A 19691-nucleotide genomic window follows, 5' to 3' on the forward strand; every position below is an offset into this window, starting at 1 on the left:
GAAAACTGCAACCATCTGATTTTTAATACGGTTCATAATTCTAATTGGAACCCTCCTCATCTCACAAAGTATTCATTAATGGGTTTCCTTCCATTGCAAATAGTAGACTTAAGGAAAAAAGGAGCAGTTGTAATGAAGGCCAAGGGTTAAAGCCTTTCCTTGATTACTCTCTTGATCTGACACAAGCTATCTCTGTTTAATTTTTTTAAAACAAACAAACAGACAAGCTTTCAAGTTACTCCATTTTGCAACCTTTGAGTCAAATGTTTTGGGACAGACAAAGATACACATGCTGAATTTAGTTTGGCCCCAGGATCTCTTTTAACAGGATATGTATATGGTTTTGTAGGTAACTCAAGAGAGTTGCATAAGTTTGAATTTTTGAATATTTCCATGTTTTTAGCATTATTGAAATAAATATTTACTAATTTGGAATTCACTTTTAGTGGTAGTGTTAATCTGGACAACTAGGTTGAGTTCATAAATTTAATTTCATTCTGTCGTTTTTAAAATTTTAGGGAAATTCACCAAAGCTTGTTTATACACCATTAACGGACAAGTGTTACCTTACGCTTACTCAAGCTATGAAGATGGGCCTTGGAGGAAATCCCTATGGCCCAGCTGGAACTGGCAAGACAGAATCTGTAAAGGCTCTAGGGGGATTACTTGGAAGACAAGTTTTGGTGTTTAATTGTGATGAGGTGAAGTAAAATATATCTTACCTGTCGTATGAAGGAGGTTCATAGGTCTTGTTGACTGATTGATTATATGCCATTAAGTTTTCTATAGAGATTCTCAATCATCCAGGTGCTGTCTCAGAGGTACTTTTCAAAAGACAATGGGATTTTCTTGGTTTTTTATTCCTTGAAAATGTTTTGCTTCTCATCCAAGAAGCTTTTTTGTTTTAAAACTTCAGTTATCTTTTTTAAAAAGAATCTTTGGGTGCCATCAATTTGTTGACTCCTAGCAACTTTCCACCATTAGATTTTTTTCCTGGACAGCTAAGTTATATTATATATGTCTGAAATAGGATAATTTGAACCTCATTGTGCCTCAAGTGAGAACTGTGAGTTGATTTTTTCCCCAACTTTATTTGTCCCCTTGGCTGGCCACGTTATTCTGAGAAGTCTTCTCCGAAACCAAATGGCAAAAGTATCAATACTGTTCCTATCCTGCTTCTTCAAAGTCTACTTATGACTTATTAGCTGCCCAGATTTTTTTTGTTAATATGAATGGCCATTCATATTAACAAACATTTGCAAAATTAATGAATGATTGAGTGAATGAAATGAATGAATGAATCCTGTTTTAAGTTATAAATTGGGGTGGCTAAGGGTATAGCCCAGTACATTGAGATGATGATCATATTGATGATGATTGTTCTCTTTGAATCCCTTTAAAGTTATACGGCAGAAATAAAAAAAACATATCTTCAGTAAATACGTAGAAAATATTTATGATTTCAGTACTCTTTCCACCACAATTTCTGTAACAGAGGAGATCAGGAGTGTAGTATTTCCTTTTTTAAATGTCTTTTCTTGTTTCCTTTGTAAAATATTTTTTAAAAAAGATATGATACTCCATTGTTAACAAAAAAGTGCAGAAACCTCAAACCCAAATGTTTGCTCCCTGAAATGATCAAATTAGCCGTGTTTCATCTCCCCAAAGCATTGATACTTTTGTTACAAACTTTAAAACTTCATTACACTTTGTTTTACTTAGGAACAGGAATATTATATATCATGTAGCTGAAGCAGCATTCCTTGCTTTTTTTTAAGGGCATTGATGTGAAATCAATGGGGCGTATATTTGTTGGTTTGGTGAAATGTGGAGCCTGGGGCTGTTTTGATGAGTTTAATCGTCTGGAAGAAGCGGTTCTGTCTGCTGTATCTATGCAGATTCAGACAATTCAACACGCTTTGAAGAAACATCAACCTGTTTGTGAATTACTTGGAAAAGAGGTACCAATCTTAAACTCTTGTACAATATTTACTTACTTTCTTAACTTACTTCTGCTGCAACCTCAGCAATTGGGAAACTTGTGGTTTAGAGTGAATGAATCAGAAATTCACCCCAAATAATTTGTCTCAGCCAAAACCTGAGAGGGCAAAGTCTTAAACAGGTCCAAGAGAAAGCAATCAAGCTATAATCAGACAGAGGAAACTGAACATGAGTATGGGATATAGTGTATGACTTTCAGAAACAGGTTGAATACCTTCTAAATTAGGGACATCCATAATAGCTAATAAACATCTGTCTTAGTTTCATGTGTGAAGGAATTAGCTTCATTTAAACATGTGGATCCTGTGTCTTAAAAAATGTTCAACATCTGTTCTATTTTCAGATAAATTACAATTCCAGAAATTTTACTTGATTAGATTTTTAAAAATAAATTTTGGGGAAATGCAAATTTGCAAGAATTACAAAGAGTAATTTAAGGGTTTTAAGTCTGTTGCATTAAAGTCATCTTTAGATCAAAACAATTGTCCCTTAGAATTTGAATTGAATTAGGAACTGATACCTTACAAGACAAAGTCAAGAAATGACAAGATTGAAGTGCTCTGTATCTCTTATCATACTGGCAAAAGGTCAGTGAGAATATATAGAAATATGTCATTTCAGATGCTTATAATTCTATATAAAATATGCAAAGTGCTTTGGTGTTTACATAAATGGTTAAGTTAAGTTTAATGGTTTATATAGGTTATTGAGTTTTTACCGAAGATGTTTGCATATTTAAATATCAGGTAGAAATGGATCATAATTCTGGAATTTTTATCACCATGAATCCTGCTGGGAAAGGCTATGGAGGCAGACAGAAATTGCCTGACAATCTTAAACAGCTTTTTAGACCAGTTGCTATGACTCGTCCTGATAATGAGCTAATTGCAGAAGTGATATTATATTCGGAAGGCTTTAAAGATGCTAAACCTCTGGGAAGAAAACTGGTGGATATTTTCAATTTAGCACGGTAAGCATTTGCGGATTTTTTTTCCCATTTCCCTATCCCCAGACATTTTATTACCGTCTCCTCTTTTTGTTCCTCCATCTTTGTCTTGGGGGAATAAGCATTTTGACTCTTTATTCTGTTTGGATGCTCTTCAGTATTACAGTAAAAGGGTTTTGTTTTTCTTGAATATCATAAAATTTAGGCCCTATAATACACTAACGTTTTTGATCTATTATTTTGATATAATATAGCTGACAACATTTGAACTAGGTCCAACCAGTTCAGATGTCAGTCAAGAAAGTAATTTGATGATCTTTAGCAAATTTTGCCAATTTGAAGCCATTGTAACTGAGCGATTGAAAATTGTTGATATGAAGAATCAGGAAATTTTATTATGAAAACATAAGCCATTATCATGAAAACATAATATTCAGATATATATGTAATGATGTAATGTATAATTTATGGAAAATAATATTATCTAATGCTGTTTTACCATTGCTGTTGTTAAACCAGGTTGTTGATAAAAATGGTGGAAAAAATGAGGTTAATATCATCCCCACAAATGAAGAAAAAAATAACAGTTATATTTCAAGTAAAAAAAGTCTTAAGTGGGAATATGGTCTAGACTGGCTTCCCAATCTGAAATTTAGCAACTAAGTTATATTTAGTCAATCCTGAAAAGCCCTTTCTTGAATTCGTCTTCCACTAACTCTGATAGCATCAAGCTTTCAGCAAATAATCTATTCCTCTGAAATTTTTCATGACAAACTAAAGATTTCAAATATGTCTCCTTATCCAAAGATCACAATATTGCTTTTTCATCACTTTAGTCACATTGAGGTCATAATACCAGTATATGACTTATTTTTTATAATAGTTTGTTAAACAAAGTGCATTTTTCAACATTTCAACAAAAAAGTCACTTTCACATAGTTCCTCATAGTTTGATGTTTTCCTGTGGCTAAATGCTCAGCTGCTGTGTGCAATACACAAAAATGGGAAGTTCCATTATACCACCCATTTTCTTACCACAGTAGTCATAGAAATGGCTTATAGAATGTGAACCCTTTCCTCAAAGACTTTGGTCTTTCTGCGGGACTGTGATAAAAAGATGGCGGTGATGGATGGATGCTGTTTCCTCATTCATCCTGCTTATGAAAACTATTTAGCCGCCTTAACCAATTTTTCCTCTCTTTCATGCATCAAAATATTCTTTTCAACAAGGACATAAATTAATAGTAATAAGAAAAACATTAACATTTTTGTTTTCACCAGAGAGCTCTTGACTCCTCAGCAGCACTATGATTGGGGCTTGCGAGCATTAAAGACTGTTCTGAGAGGATGTGGAAATCTTCTTCGACAGCTAAAAACGAATGGAATTAAAAAGAAAGGTAAAGAACATTATTCTACGATTTTTCCTCCTAAGATTTGATATCTGACCATGTTATTTTTATTTGTATAATAATATCCTTATTAAAAATTCACTGAATTGACAGCAGGTTGATCCTGACTGGCTCAAGGTTGATGCAGCCTTCCATCCTTCTGAGGTTGGTAAAATGAAGACCAAGATTGTTGAGGGCAATATGCTAACTGTAAAACCACTTAGAGATGGCTGTAAAGTATTATGAAGTGGTATATAAGTCTAAGTGCTATTGCTAAAACTTACAGCATTAAAAGTCTGTTACTTGAAAGATATGCATTTCTGTGGTGCTTCTAAACTAGTTTGCTTATACTGCAGCTTTAAGCAAAAATAAATTGTATTGTGTTTCTTTTGTTTCCACACAGTTAATGAAAGCCACAATGTGGTTCAAGCTTTGCGTCTTAATACCATGTCAAAGCTTACCTTTGCAGATTGTGCACGATTTGATGCACTGGTTAAAGATGTCTTTCCTGGTGTTGACTTTAATGATGTAGATTATGCCGAGTTAAATAGTGCTTTGCAAAAAACCTTTGAGGAGGCCAATCTGGAAATCATATCTACCCAGGTAAATATTAAGTACTACTATAGACAACAGTAATACATTAACCTTCATCTTTATATATAATCTGTGACTTCAACCTGCCTTTTAGGAAGTCTGTATCCCCCCATCTAGTCAGTTTACTTGGTTACAAACCTTTGCTTAATGTACCTTACTATAGTCTCTTAATTATTATGACACTCATGCCTGCAAATTTGAAGGCAAAGTCATACTTTTGCATGGTTATATATATAGAATAAAAACATTTGACTTAAAAGTGATAGTTAGGATAACCTAAGCAGTAATTTCAGTGGTGGGATTCAAGTGATTTAACAACCGGTTCTCTGCCCTAATGATTTCTTCCAACAACCAGTTTGCCAAACTGCTCAGAAAGTTAACAACCGGTTTTCCCGAAGTGGTGCGAACCGGCTGAATCCCACCACTGAGTAATTTCATATATTTTCTCAATGGTGGCTATTTCTTTATGTAATAATCTGTTTCCCTCCCCCATATCTTGGCCCCAACCCTGCCTACCAATTCTCATGCCTTTGGATCTAAAGTAGAATCCCAATTAAATCTCCATTTTATGCTGATAATTTGCCTTCCTCCCTTCCTTCCCTCCCTCCCTCCCTCCTTCTTTCAGATTAGCATAGGCATATTTGATTTTTATATGCCACCTAGAATCACTCTGTTGAGTTGGGCAGACATAGAAATCTATTTATTTATTAGATAATCTTCTTTCATAATAAATGAAATTCAGAAAATAGCTTTGGACTGTGGCTAATGATGGAGAAATATAAACATGTATTATCTTTTTATTTTCGCTGAAGATAAAGAAGGCTTTGGAATTATACGAGCAACTCCGTCAAAGAATGGGTGTGGTTATTGTAGGCCCAAGTGGTGCAGGCAAATCAACCCTTTGGCGGACATTAAGAGCAGCTCTTGGAAAGGTTGGCAAAGTAGTGAAGCAATATACCATGAACCCTAAAGCTATGCCCCGCCGTCAGTTACTCGGTCATATTGATATGGACACAAGGGAGTGGTCAGATGGTGTGCTTACAAATAGTGCTCGGCAAGTAGTACGAGAACCTCCAGGTATTTTTCTTAAATTTGTAGGCATTAAATTTTATTTAAGAAAGACTCTTGCTTTATGTGTGAAAGTATGTGAAAATAGTTTTAATTTGACCCGCCCCCCAAGTTAAACATGCATAGCTTTCAGGTTTAGTTTGATCATATATATACAGGATATAGCAATAAAAAATACCAAGCTAAATTGTTGCAGTAGGTACACACTTTCTGTCTTTGTTATAATAACATTTATTTTTCACAAAGTTATCAGATTAAAACTAATAATACCATTGTTTATTAAATTACTAGTGTTACATTATAGAAGAGCAATAAATCATCTCATTGTACTTGGTTAACAAAGTAAAACCTAATGACCAATAAAAAAATTATTCGAATTGGAGGTATTTGTGTAGAATATAGCAATCTGATTTTATGTACATTTATTAAATGAGTTTCATTCATATAAATTAAAAAATCCTTGTAAGAAACAGATTATTCCCTTTTTATACATTCATATACATTCCATGAGAATAAAGGGAATTTGAATTCATTCTGAAAAACTGCTAGAAATTTTAATAAACTTGAAATCTTTTATTATGTCTTGTAAACAGATGTTACTTCATGGATAATCTGTGATGGTGACATAGATCCTGAATGGATCGAATCTCTGAATTCTGTCCTTGATGATAATCGATTACTTACTATGCCTAGTGGAGAAAGAATTCAGTTTGGTCCAAATGTTAACTTTCTTTTTGAAACTCATGACTTGAGCTGTGCTTCTCCTGCCACAATATCTCGCATGGGAATGATTTTTCTTAGGTAATTCAAAATAGTTTAACATAAAACTTTGTTACAGTTACCATACTGTTGAAATTATTTATTTTTATTTTTTTCTTTAAAATATTTATAATAGAATAGAATAGAATAGAATAGAATAGAATTTTATTGGCCAAGTGTGATTGGACACACAAGGAATTTGTCTTGGTGCATATGCTCTCAGTGTACATAAAAGAAAAGATACGTTCATCAAGGTACAACATTTACAACACAATTGATGATCAATATATCAATATAAATCATAAGGATTGCCAGCAACAAGTTATAGTCATACAGTCATAAGTGGAAAGAGATTGATGATGGGAGCTATGAAACGATTAATAGTAGTGCAGATTCAGTAAATAGTCTGACAGTGTTGAGGGAATTATTTGTTTAGCAGAGTGATGGCCTTCGGGAAAAAACTGTTCTTGTGTCTAGTTGTTCTGGTGTGCAGTGCTCTATAGCGTCGTTTTGAGGGTAGGAGTTGAAACAGTTTATGTCCAGGATGCGAGGGATCTGCAAATATTTTCACGGCCCTCTTCTTGATTCGTGCAGTATACAGGTCCTCAATGGAAGGCAGGTTGGTAGCAATTATTTTTCTGCAGTTCTAATTATCCTCTGAAGTCTGTGTTTTTCTTGTTGGGTTGCAGAACCGAACCAGACAGTTATAGAGGTGCAAATGACAGACTCAATAATTCCTCTGTAGAATTGGATCAGCAGCTCCTTGGGCAGTTTGAGCTTACTGAGTTGGCGCAGAAAGAACATTCTTTGTTGTCCTTTTTAATGATGTTTTGATGTTAGCTGTCCATTTGAGATCTTGCGATATGATAGAACCCAGAAATTTGAAGGTTTCTACTGTTGATACTGTGTTGTCAAGTATTGTGAGAGGTGGAAGTATGGAAGGGTTTTTCCTAAAGTCTACCACCATTTCTACGGTTTTGAGTGTGTTCAGTTCCAGATTGTTTTGGTTGCACCACAAGGCTAGTCGTTCGACCTCTCGTCTATATGCGGATTCGTCATTGTCTCGAATGAGACCAATCACTGTTGTGTCATCTGCGAACTTCAGTAGCTTAACAAATGGATCATTGGAGATGCAGTCATTGGTATACAGAGAGAAGAGAAGTGGGGAGAGCACACAGCCTTGGGGCGCCCCTGTGCTAATTGTACAGGTATTCGATGTGATCTTGCTTAGCTTCACCTGCTGCTTCCTGTTTGTTAGGAAGCTTGTGATCCACTTACAAGTCTGTTCCGGTACCTGTAGCTGGTTTAGCTTAGTTAGAAGAATGTCTGGAATGATGGTATTGAATGCTGAACTAAAGTCTATAAGATGCCTCAATTCATATAGATTCTGAATAGCATGCAACAATTCAAAATATAATGCAATCAACAAAGCAATTAAAAATATTAACAATTAATTACCTATAGCAATGTTACTTATATATCTTTCCATAATTCTTTACAGCACTTTCTGAACAGTTTACAATGTCAGCATATTGCCCCCAACAATCTGGCTCCTCATTTTACAGACCTTGGAAGGATGGAAAGTTGAGTCAACCTTGAGCTCCTTTCAGGATCAAACTCCAGGCTATGGGCAGTTTGCCTGCAAAACTGCATTCTAACTACTGTACCACCAAGGCTCAATATATAAATGACTTTCCAAACAGAACTACCAGCCAAAAGAACATTTCCAACTTAGCTTACTTGCCAAAAGCAAAGTGTATTGGGGGCTGCCGAAGCTTCTAAAAATAAAACTGTTTATTAAATTGCCAATTTTAAGTTTATTAAATTAGGAAGCATCACTATAAGGCCTATCAGCAGGTCCACATTTTCTGAACCACTGAACAAGGGAGGTTTCAACAAGTCCTTCCTAGATATTTGAAATAGGTCAGCAATGGAACCTTTAACCACCAATTTATAGCCACTGAAATACTGTCTATATATTTAAACTTATTTAACTCAACAAACCATGATATCTGAACAAATTGTAAAGAACAATTTATTATATTAGTCTATAGCTTTTTAAAATCCAAAATGAAGCATTGCTTGACATAGTCTATAGAAGTAGATTTCCAGGAAAAAAATATCTAAAGGGCTGGGAAAAAGAATAAGTAGGCAGAGAAGCCAGGGTAGAAGTGCTGTGGATATTCTATTCCTTTTTCATTTTACTTTGCTCATTTAGATAGTTTTACTTTTTGCGTATATTTCTATTTATTTCTTGTTTATTTATTTGCTGACTACAGTGTTATCTGGGAATAAGCTTTATTGAATATACTTCTCAGTAGCTGTACATTTAATTTTGTTGTAATACGTATGAATGAGAGCTATGCACTACAAAATATATATATATCAATTGTTCAAAATGTGTTGCTTTAATTGAAGCATATCTCATTCTAGCGATGAAGATACTGATCTTAATTCACTGATCAAATCCTGGTTGAGAAACCAACCTGAAGAATGCAGACACAATCTTGAAAACTGGATTGGAGATTATTTTGAGAAAGCTTTAAACTGGGTACTCAGGCAGGTGAGTTGTACCTTTTCTATCATTAGTATTAATATGTTCTAGTTGATTATTTTTTTTTCTAACTGAACTAGATTTCTTCCTCATTTGCTTTTTGTTTTGTTTGCATCTTTGTAATAGTTTATCTGTATCTGCAAAATGCCAGTTTATTAATGATGCTTTATTATCAGCAGGTGGCAGCAGGTGGCCACCTTGTCTGTGTTTAGAAACTAAGCAGGATTGTGTCTTGCTGAGGGAATAAATTACTTTATTCATACTTCGCTACTCAAATGCTTCAAAACTCGTTGAATTCGGTATTCAACGTGTTTTCAATCAGAAATCTTTTCCCGGCCCTTGTCTTTCTCCCAGTAGTTGACACACAAGGAAGAACCTGCTCACGTTGACTGTCTCATGACTCACTATTTCTTCTGATCGAAATAGCAGGTCATGTGGTAAATCACATGGTTTTCTTGGTACTTATTGGTTTTAGTATTTTTCACATATTCCGGAACGAATTACTGATCTACCACTGTATAACTGTTATGCATATATTAAAAGAAACACTTTAAAATAGCAGAAATAGTATATATGTTCTGAAGATCACTGTTGGAATAATTATTATAAGAATGATAATAAATAGTAAAAATAAGAGTTTGTATTTTATTTCTGCTAAAAAGTCTTCGTTAAAATCCTCCTAGTGGAATATGTGCTGCATTTTGTATTTTACAGAACGACTATGTGATAGAAACAAGTTTGGTTGGAACCGTGATGAATGGGTTGTCCCATCTTCATGGATGCACTGAACGTGGGCAGTTTATAATAAGCCTGATCAGAGGACTTGGGGGAAATCTCAACATGAAATCACGACAGGAGTTTACCAAGGAGGTAATTATTGATACCACAGAGTAGCTCATTAGCATTTTCATTCATTAGCTACAGAAAGTATCTTTTTGTAAGAAATTGCATTAGCATTCAATTATAAAAGATGTAACTGTCCAATCTAATATCAAATTAAATAGGGATTCTTTCAAAACTGTAATGGGAAAATGTGTTAATACATAGTATGGTAACTTTTAGATGACAAATCAGGTTTCTCTGCCTGGTGACTTCAAGTAAGCTCATTTTTCATTGTTATAATTCCCAATCAATGAAATACTAACGAAGATGTCAGTGAAGATTTTCACATGCAGTCTGTACTGCAGATGTAATGTATCTTTTATCTTTTCAAATCTAGTATCAGCAAGACATTTTGGGGAAAAAGGGGTTTTCATAAAACAATCTTTTTGTGCTTAGGTTAAAAAAAAGAGTTTTTCTTTAAGCAGTGCATTTTATTTATTTTAATTAAAGATAGAAATATGGGACATTACAGAGACTTTGGTCAGATGAGGCCACCAGCAGTGGAGAAGCCAAATTGCCAGATAGGAATATTAAAGTCTGATAAAGACTGGAGAATCAGGTGGTTGAATCTAATAAATAAATTATACTTCTGTTGATCCAAAGTGAATAGACCAAGTTAATAGTCAAGTTTATTTTTTCTTCCTAGCATTTTAACTTAAACTATACACTCTGGATGTTAGGTTTTATCTTTGGTTATTTGAAAAATAATTCACATAATAGGGACACTTATTTGAAAAACTTCTTAATTTTAGTCTTATAAAAATATGTGTTTAGGTTTTTTCCTGGGCCCGAGAATCCCCTCCAAACCCCAACAAACCAATGGATACCTTCTTTGATCCTGATAGTCAACAGCTAGTATCCTACCAACTGAAAAAGCCTGAAAACCTTACGGCAGATGATTTCAGCAATACTCAGACGCTTCCAGTAATTCAGACGCCTGATATGCAAAGAGGTTTAGATTATTTTAAGCCTTGGTTAGGTTTTGATAGCAAGCAACCATTTCTTCTTGTTGGACCTGAAGGATGTGGTAAAGGGTAAGAATTTGTGTTTTCACATTTTTTAAAATACTTTTGTGGTGCTGTTAAAAATTATATTGGTGGAAGTGTTCTTTGAAATTAAAATTTCTGTCATGAGTCTATTCTATAGCTTAAAATTACAGGACAGTAACCATGATATCCTGCCTTTCCTCTGGATGCATAAGTCTACATTCTATTTTACTTTATAAACATAACATAACATAACATAACATAACATAACATAACATAACATAACATAACATAACATAACATAACATAACATAACATAACATAACATCAGAGTTGGAAGGGACCTTGGAGGCCTTCTAGTCCAACCCCCTGCCCAGGCAAGAAACCCTACACCATCTCAGTCAGATGGTTATCCAACATTTTCTTAAAAATTTCCAGTGTTGGAGCATTCACAACTTCTGAAGGCAAGTCGTTCCACTTATTAATTGTTCTAATTAATTTTTTAATTATTTATTTATTTAATTTAATTTAATTTAATTTAATTTAATTTAATTAATTTAATTTAATAATTTATTTATTTAATAATTTTCTAATTAATCTAAACATAACTTTGCATATCAGATATCCTTATTCATTTTATAATATTGATCTCTACCAGTAATAAACTTTACCTAATCAATGTTATAGAGTACATTTGAGCATGAGATTATGCCTGGCTCAAAGTCACACAATAAACTCTGCAAGTGTCTTGGACCTAAAAAGGATGGTATTTAGTCTAGCGGTGAACTAATTGGACAATAGAAAAATTCCCAAAAGAAGTTAAGTGAAAGAGCAATTAATTCAAGACAATAAAGCAAAAGCAATAAAGCAAAATGTAATACTAAGCAGCAACTATGTTTTAGAACCACAATTGGCTCTTCATTTTGGGAACTATATAGAGGGAAGTATCCATTTCTTTTTAGGGGGGAAGTACACGTTCCATTTTTGGGAGAGAGAAGTACCATGTTTCCCCAAAAATAAGATAGCGTCTTATCTTCTTTTAACCTCCCAAATAAGGGCTTAGCCTTATTATTGGGGGGTTATTATTTTGGGGGTGCAGGAGACGGCAAGCATGGGGCTGGATGTCCCATCGCTGCCGTCACCTCCCCTCCCTGTTCTTCACGCCGACCGAGTGGCCCAACACATCCCACCCCATCCCAATGACAAAAGCTGCTTCCCTTCCCCGCTGTCTCTTTATCGATTGGGGTGGCAGGTGGGGTGGGGGAGAAACCAGATGCATGGAGCGAGACGTGGCTCCCCTTGCCATCTCTTCTCCCCTCACCGGGCATGACAGGGCTCCTGCCACTCGCTTAGTCACCCGCCCCCTTTAGGGATGGAATTTAGGGGTGGCAGGTAAAGTAGGTGAGAAGCGGGACGCGTGTCTTACCTTTCCAGCTCTGTTGCGTTCCTCGCCGTTGTGTCCAAGGAAAAACGCTGTAAAAGAAAACCTTCTCACGAGTTCAATCAAACTTCTCCAACTCGCAAGAAGGTTTTCTTTTACAGCGTGTTTCCCTGGACACAATGGCGAAGAAAGCAATGGAGCTTGAAGTGGCAGGGTAGGGAAGCAGCCAGGCTGCTGTTGCCATTGGGGAGGAATGGGACATGTTGAGCTGCTCTGCCAGCGCGAAGAACAGGGAGGGAAGGGCATGGTCCCCACCTTCCCCCCTCCTCTAGCCTCGCCTCCTCACATCATGTGGTTTGCGTGGCAAGCAACCAGAGGAAATGGGACCAGCTGCGCATGCATGTAAGTAGTTGGTGGGGGAAGTAGTTGGTGGGGAAACATGGTACATGTTTATGAATACAAGATTTTATATTAGTTGCATAGAGTTCACAAGTCTAAGGCATACTTTGATAATTTCTGTAAATGTTTTAAATTTTGATTTATTTATTTTTTTGCATTTTTATAGAATGTTACTCCGTTACGCCTTTTCCCAACTTCGGTCTACTCAGATTGCTACAGTTCATTGCAGTGCCCAAACTACATCTCGGCATCTTCTGCAGAAATTAAGTCAGACATGTTTAGTAATTAGCACTAATACTGGACGAGTATATAGGCCAAAGGATTGTGAAAGGCTGGTTTTATATCTAAAAGATATAAATTTGCCTAAGCCTGATAAATGGGGAACAAGCACATTGGTGGCTTTCCTACAGCAGGTAAATAGAATAATGATATTCATTTTTTAAAAACATTTGTGTGGATTAGAACTGAATTCTGTATCTGTTAACATTTGTATAAATGCTTTCCCTCCCAATTTACAATGTTTCATCTAGTATTTTCCTTACGGTTAAAACACTGTGTCTTATTTTGTTGATAAATAGTTCGTTCTTTGTGGAAGATAACTTTTTAAAAATAAGTTAATTTATTTGGCCCCATAGATATTTTCCATATCTCTGATAGTAAGTATTAGGTTTATAATATGGCAAGAAGTATACAGGTAGTCTTTGACTTGCAACCACAATTGGGACCGGAGCCTTGGTTACTAAGGAATGAAGTCATTAAGTGAGCAGTGCCTGATTTTAGGGCTTTTTGCTGCAATCATTAAGTGAATCATCACAATCATTAATTAAACCACCATGTGGTGGTTAAGCAAATCTACCTTCTCCCATTGACTTTGCTTGCTGAAGCCCCTGCAACCATTGTCAATACATGCTGGTTGCCAAGGGTCTGAATTTTGATCACATGACCACAGAGACACCTCAACAGTTGTAGGTGTGAGTAACAACCGTAAGTCACTTTTTTCAGTGCCATTGTAACTTTAATAATATTGTTATTTTATTTTAAATAACTGATCCAAGGGTTTTTATCACCTTTCTTAATGCAGGGAAATTACTTATAGAATAGAATAGAATAGAATAGAATAGAATAGAATAGAATAGAATAGAATAGAATAGAATAGAATAGAATTTTTATTGGCCAAGTGTGATTGGACACACAAGGAATTTGTCTTGGTGCATATTTATTTATTTATTTATTTATTTATTTTATTATTTTATTTTATTTATTAATAAATAAATAAATAAATAATTTATTTATTTATTTATTTATTTATTTTATTATTTTATTTTATTTTATTTATTAATAAATAAATAAATAAATAAATTTATTTTAAATAACTGATCCAAGGGTTTTTATCACCTTTCTTAATGCAGGGAAATTACTTATAGAATAGAATAGAATAGAATAGAATAGAATAGAATTTTTATTGGCCAAGTGTGATTGGACACACAAGGAATTTGTCTTGGTGCATATGCTCTCAGTGTACATAAAAGAAAAGATACGTTCATCAAACACACACACACACACACAACATATATACAACATCAAGGTACAACATAATATATCTCTTCCTATGTAGCATTTTCCCCAGTGTACGGCTTGCTTACCAAATGCAAACCCAAAGTAACAATCCTTCTGCTCTAACCTTAATAAGTCTTAAATTCATATTTATTAAGAGTTTTAATAATCTAATTGAATATGGAGAAAAAAAGAAAGAAAAACAAACAAATTGCAGGAAATTTTAAAGTTAAGAAATAGATAAGTGACCTCTAATCTTCTTTTCAGCAGATGACAATCATATTGAACTTCCTCCTTCTTAAATATTTTGCAGATCCCTTCACCTCCTTGTTTAATCTATATCTTCAAATCCAGAAATCATCAATTCATTTTTTTTCTTCTTTCAGCAAAAAGTCCACATAATTTTTCCAGTATTTTTTTTTAAAGTTCTGATAGTAATAAATTAATTTATTATATTATTCACCTCTGGAGTAGCTTGCGTCTTGTTGCGCTGCTGCTGGTTATTAGCAGGCTCTCTGCTTTGACCCTAATAAGTTAATTGCTTGTTGCTTTCACCTCTGGCATGGCTCCCTTCTTGCCATTGCTATTTGGCGAGACAAAGAGCTTGCACTATTATTCATTTCAGCAGGATTATCCCATTGTCTACTTTTGTATTCCTTTCCTCTTTCTCCTTTACTGGAATTTGATCAAGGTGAATAGTAAACTTTTTTTAAATTAATTTCCTGAGTTGGAGTACATGTGCCCAGGAGTGGAGGAGTGAATTAGAGGTTATAGGAGCTACCCCAATGAGATGGTGTCTCTGTTTGCACATCACATCCATTGACTAACTACCTTGCTACAATCCAGACTCAATGTAGGGACGACTCTTTGATGCTTAGATTGGGACCATCTAATAAATTGTTGATAATTATATGCATCCTGGCATCTTCCTTGGTGTTCTTTTTTTATTTTTGGAATCTGATCCATAATGGTCCTAGCTGATAAGAATGTACTATTCTATTGCTATTTGCATAATCCAAATAGTGTCTCTTAGAGATATTAAACATTATTCACATTTGTTGTTTTTATTTCCAAGGTGCTTACATATCAAGGATTTTATGATGAAAATCTTGAGTGGGTGGGATTGGAAAACATCCAAATTGTGGCATCCATGTCTGCCGGAGGAACAGTGGGAAGACATAAACTTACTTCCAGGTTTACTTCTATAGTCCGTCTTTGTGCAATTGAGTAAGCATCTATGTACGTCTATCTATCCCCCCCCTCTCTCTCTTTCCAATCTCAAAATAACTTTGGTACTTAATCTAAATGCTACAAAATATTCATTTCTCCCTGGAGGTACAGCATCTATTTCTGGGTATATCTTAATATGTGAAATATATTTGAAAAAAGTTCAGCAAGTTTGAAAAAACTATTATCTGTCAACGTTAAGGTTTTAAGGAGGAAAATGCCTAGAGCAGTGATGGCTAACCTTTTCTGGACCAAATGCCCAAAGTGTTTGAATGCGCACACAAATGTATGTGCATGCGCCCAAATCCTCAAAATGCAATGCGCGTGGCCCCATGCATGCCCCCCGCCCCCTGCATGCACACAGGCCCGGTGCATGTGCACCCACCCTGCATGCCTCCCCATGCGTGCGCACATGGCCCCTTGCATGCGCCTCCCAAGCATTCAGGCACAGCCCACTCGCATGTTCCCCACCCTTCTGCACCTGCGTGGCAGAGACCTGAAGACCAGCTGACCGGCAGGAAACACACATATGTGTGGCAGAGCTGAACTGGGGCGACGGCTCGCGTGCCTATAGGGAGGGCTCTATGTGCCAACTCTGGCACACGTGCCATAGATTCGCCATCATGGGCCTAGAGAAACCAGCCTTGTCTTGAAATCAGAGAATAAAAAGCCAGTAGAACCAGTAGCTCGTATAAACTAATCTGACTAATTAAAGACAATTCTTATATTATGAGGGGAGGTGGGAGGTGTTGGGAGAGTTCCTACATTATTCTTTCCCTTGAAATTCATATGGGACATGTCAAATATGGCCAGGTATTCAGGTACCAGGTTTCATAACAGAATACTTTCTAGACTTCATTGTTTCTCAGCCAGATAACAACTATTCTGCTCTTAACTTACATTTTCAAATTAGATTTTAATAAACTGTGAAATTGTAACTGAGTTTTAAACTTTCATTTTTTTAGTTATCCAGAAAGAGATCAGCTGCAGACAATTTACAGTGCATACTTAGAACCAGTTCTACACAAGAATCTAAAAAATCATCCTGCTTGGGGATCCTTAGCAAAAATATACCAGTTAGCAGGATCCATGGTTCAAGTATACGAGCAGGTATGACCTAAAATGAACTATTTTGTAACATTGATGTCCTTTGTTGTGATTTTGTTGTGTTCCCTGATGATTAGCTGTTCCTCTTGTTACAAGTAAAAAGGAAGAGATGGGCAAGTTAGATTTTGTATCTCAGTTGTTTTAAACATTTAGAAATTAAAAATCTGATTTTTAAAAAAACAAAATAGACACAATACATTATGAAAGCAAAGAGAGGTAAATTGTGACACCTTGTAGGGGCCATTCAGTGCAATATATTAGTAATAGATTCAAGACACAAAAGAAAGCATTTCTTAACTAAACACATATTTGATTGACGAAATGTATTTTGCCAGATCTGATCTGGTTTTAATAGAAGATTGCAAATTAATAGAAATCAAGACTCCCGAAAATTACAACAATAGAATTCTTAATTCTAATCTTCGTAGAAATCCTGAAGGACATTTTTCCCCCTTATGCCTGATTTAGATGATTTGTTTGTTTGATAAATTTCTCCTTGTTCAGGATCTCATCCCTTCAGCAATGAAACATAAACTATTTAACAATTTGCCTCACCATTTAAAAGCTTATTTGGTGTATTTTATAGAACAAATGATAATTTGCAGATTTTATCAAAGTTTTGTTTTACTAATTCTGAATTACAGTTTACTTTGGAATGCTTCTTATGCAAACCACAGTGGTGGCGGAATGGAATGAAGGGTGAGGCATACCAACCTTGTCCTACCTGGTCCAAGAAGCCTCGAGATTTTCTTTTGCCTGACATCTCGACCAATCACATTTCGGGTTTTGTTTCTGCCAAATTGGAGCCACTCAGAGTGCTTCTGTAGGATTTATAAAACACAGTGTGTTTGTTTTAGGTTGAAAATACTGTACATTAGACCGATTTATGTCAAGACTTATAAATTAAATTATGTAACTAGTGTATCTAAAACCATGTGCAAGAAAGAATTAACCATCAGTCCATTTAATTCACATGGCTGCAGCATATGCTTTCCTTTTATATGCTTTCCGATATAACATTTACTTAATAATTTATTTCTCATGTATGAGAGATTTTATGAGGATATAATGTGATGTACCTTCTTTTCCAGATTGAACAGTATTTAGGGGCCAACTGTCTTTCTCACTGTATCACTTCCTGGGTTAGCTTTACATAGATAAAATAATACATTCAAATCTCTGTGCCACAATTTGTGTTACATTGTTCTATCACTTTTTCAGAGAGTTTCTGATCTAAGTCTCCAATAATGAATGTAAAATTGTAAAGACTTTAGACCAGGGGTGTTAAACTCGCGTCGTGACGAATCGTGACTTTTCCCCCCTTCGCTAAACTAGGCATGGGTGTGGCTAGCGCGTGACACATCCGGCCCACAGATCATGAGTTTGACACCCCTGCTTTAGATTGTGATTGTTTTACAAATGGAAATTGGTCCATAAAATGTTTTGAACCAATGTAAAATAGTATTTCAATGTGTTGCAAAAAATAACGGCAAGGTTAAACCTGTAGCATTGACACCATCTGTATTTCCAGGTTCGAGCGAAATTCACAGTTGATGACTACAGCCACTACCTTTTTACACCCTGTATTCTTACTCAGTGGGTTCTAGGTTTATTCAGATATGATTTAACAGGAGGTGAGTAACCCTGGCTTAATTGGCATGTCAGTACACCTAATGATGATTTTTGCCAGTTTTTCATTTCTGAGTAGTTTTGTCAGGTTATCTGTAAATATTATAGTGATACTTATAAAGGAAGCTGGAGATAATATCAAGAAGTGACAAATGTTTCAGTATGTTTTTCTTTAATCCCGTCAATGAGACCATCCTTCATTATAAAATTTGTTTTATTGTTTTTAACCTAGTTTTTAATGTTTTTTCCTGTCCATTGTTTCCTGCAATAATTAATCAGCATTCCATGCTGACATAGCACATAGCATTTTTAAAAATATTTTTAAAATATGTTTTAATGGGGAAGGAGAGGGGGGAAGTGCTCACACATGTTTATTGATGTCATCATACCAGTGCTGTGCCTTCATGCACTTGTTAAGTCTCAGGACTCAAAGACATAATTGCAGCATTTCCTTCACATTAAAGCATATATATCTTCATGTTGGTGTCACTGCAGTTTGCTACAGAACTGCTGGTTCCTATTATTAGTGGGGTTCAACTGCATATAGTTTGTACTTCTCCAAATTATGGTTGTACCCCAGTTCTGAGAGGCATTATGGGATCATGGTAAAGGTATTGGGCTAGAATCAGGGAGACCAAGTTCTAATATCTCCTAAGGAGGTGTGGCTGCTCCCTGGGTGACTTTGGACCACTCTATCTTCTCTTAGTCCAATTTACCACACAAGATTGCTTTTTTGTGGGAGATAAGAGCATGTATGCCGTTTTGAGCTTCTGAAGATAAAACGGTGTAAATCTAATAAATGCTTCCTTATTTCATGACTGGTACTGTCTTTGCAATATAGGAAGCAGCAGTGGTCATGTTTGATTTCAGGAAACAGAATTATTAATCATAAATAAATGTTTAATCTATTCCATAATGTCTATGTTTGTGGTTATAATAATGAGCTTTCTCTAGTGTATTAAAGATTAGGAATTTAGGGAACACTGATATTTTTTTTTTATTCCTCTTCATTCCCTAAACACAATGGCATTTTGGGCTCTAAACAGTTTGTCAGGATCGTTTGGGGATGAACAGACATAATAGATTTAACTGCTTTGAATTTATGACCAATAAATGTACCTTGATCCATTCTGAATACAATAGTTCTTCATGTTAAATTGTTTGGATTCCTGCTTACTGAAAGACTAAGTGGCAAGTTTGCTTAAATAATTAACCA

General features: G+C 35.3%; 1 protein-coding gene across 2 annotated transcripts in view; it reads left to right on the forward strand.

The window, feature by feature from the left end:
* The window catches only part of DYNC2H1 (dynein cytoplasmic 2 heavy chain 1), a 159620-nt gene that overhangs the window by 41179 nt on the left and 98750 nt on the right, over positions 1–19691 (forward strand). For both annotated transcript variants that reach the window (XM_058186002.1, XM_058186003.1), the window contains exons 33-46: positions 519–701; positions 1779–1961; positions 2748–2971; positions 4229–4344; positions 4739–4938; positions 5742–6006; positions 6591–6798; positions 9190–9319; positions 10025–10180; positions 10967–11226; positions 13125–13371; positions 15588–15739; positions 16705–16849; positions 18378–18480. In XM_058186002.1, coding sequence (XP_058041985.1) covers positions 519–701; positions 1779–1961; positions 2748–2971; positions 4229–4344; positions 4739–4938; positions 5742–6006; positions 6591–6798; positions 9190–9319; positions 10025–10180; positions 10967–11226; positions 13125–13371; positions 15588–15739; positions 16705–16849; positions 18378–18480 — 2572 coding nt within the window. The remainder of the gene's footprint in view (positions 1–518; positions 702–1778; positions 1962–2747; positions 2972–4228; positions 4345–4738; positions 4939–5741; positions 6007–6590; positions 6799–9189; positions 9320–10024; positions 10181–10966; positions 11227–13124; positions 13372–15587; positions 15740–16704; positions 16850–18377; positions 18481–19691) is intronic.

Source organism: Ahaetulla prasina, chromosome 5, assembly GCF_028640845.1.
Source record: "Ahaetulla prasina isolate Xishuangbanna chromosome 5, ASM2864084v1, whole genome shotgun sequence".
NCBI classification, from domain to species: domain Eukaryota; kingdom Metazoa; phylum Chordata; class Lepidosauria; order Squamata; family Colubridae; genus Ahaetulla; species Ahaetulla prasina.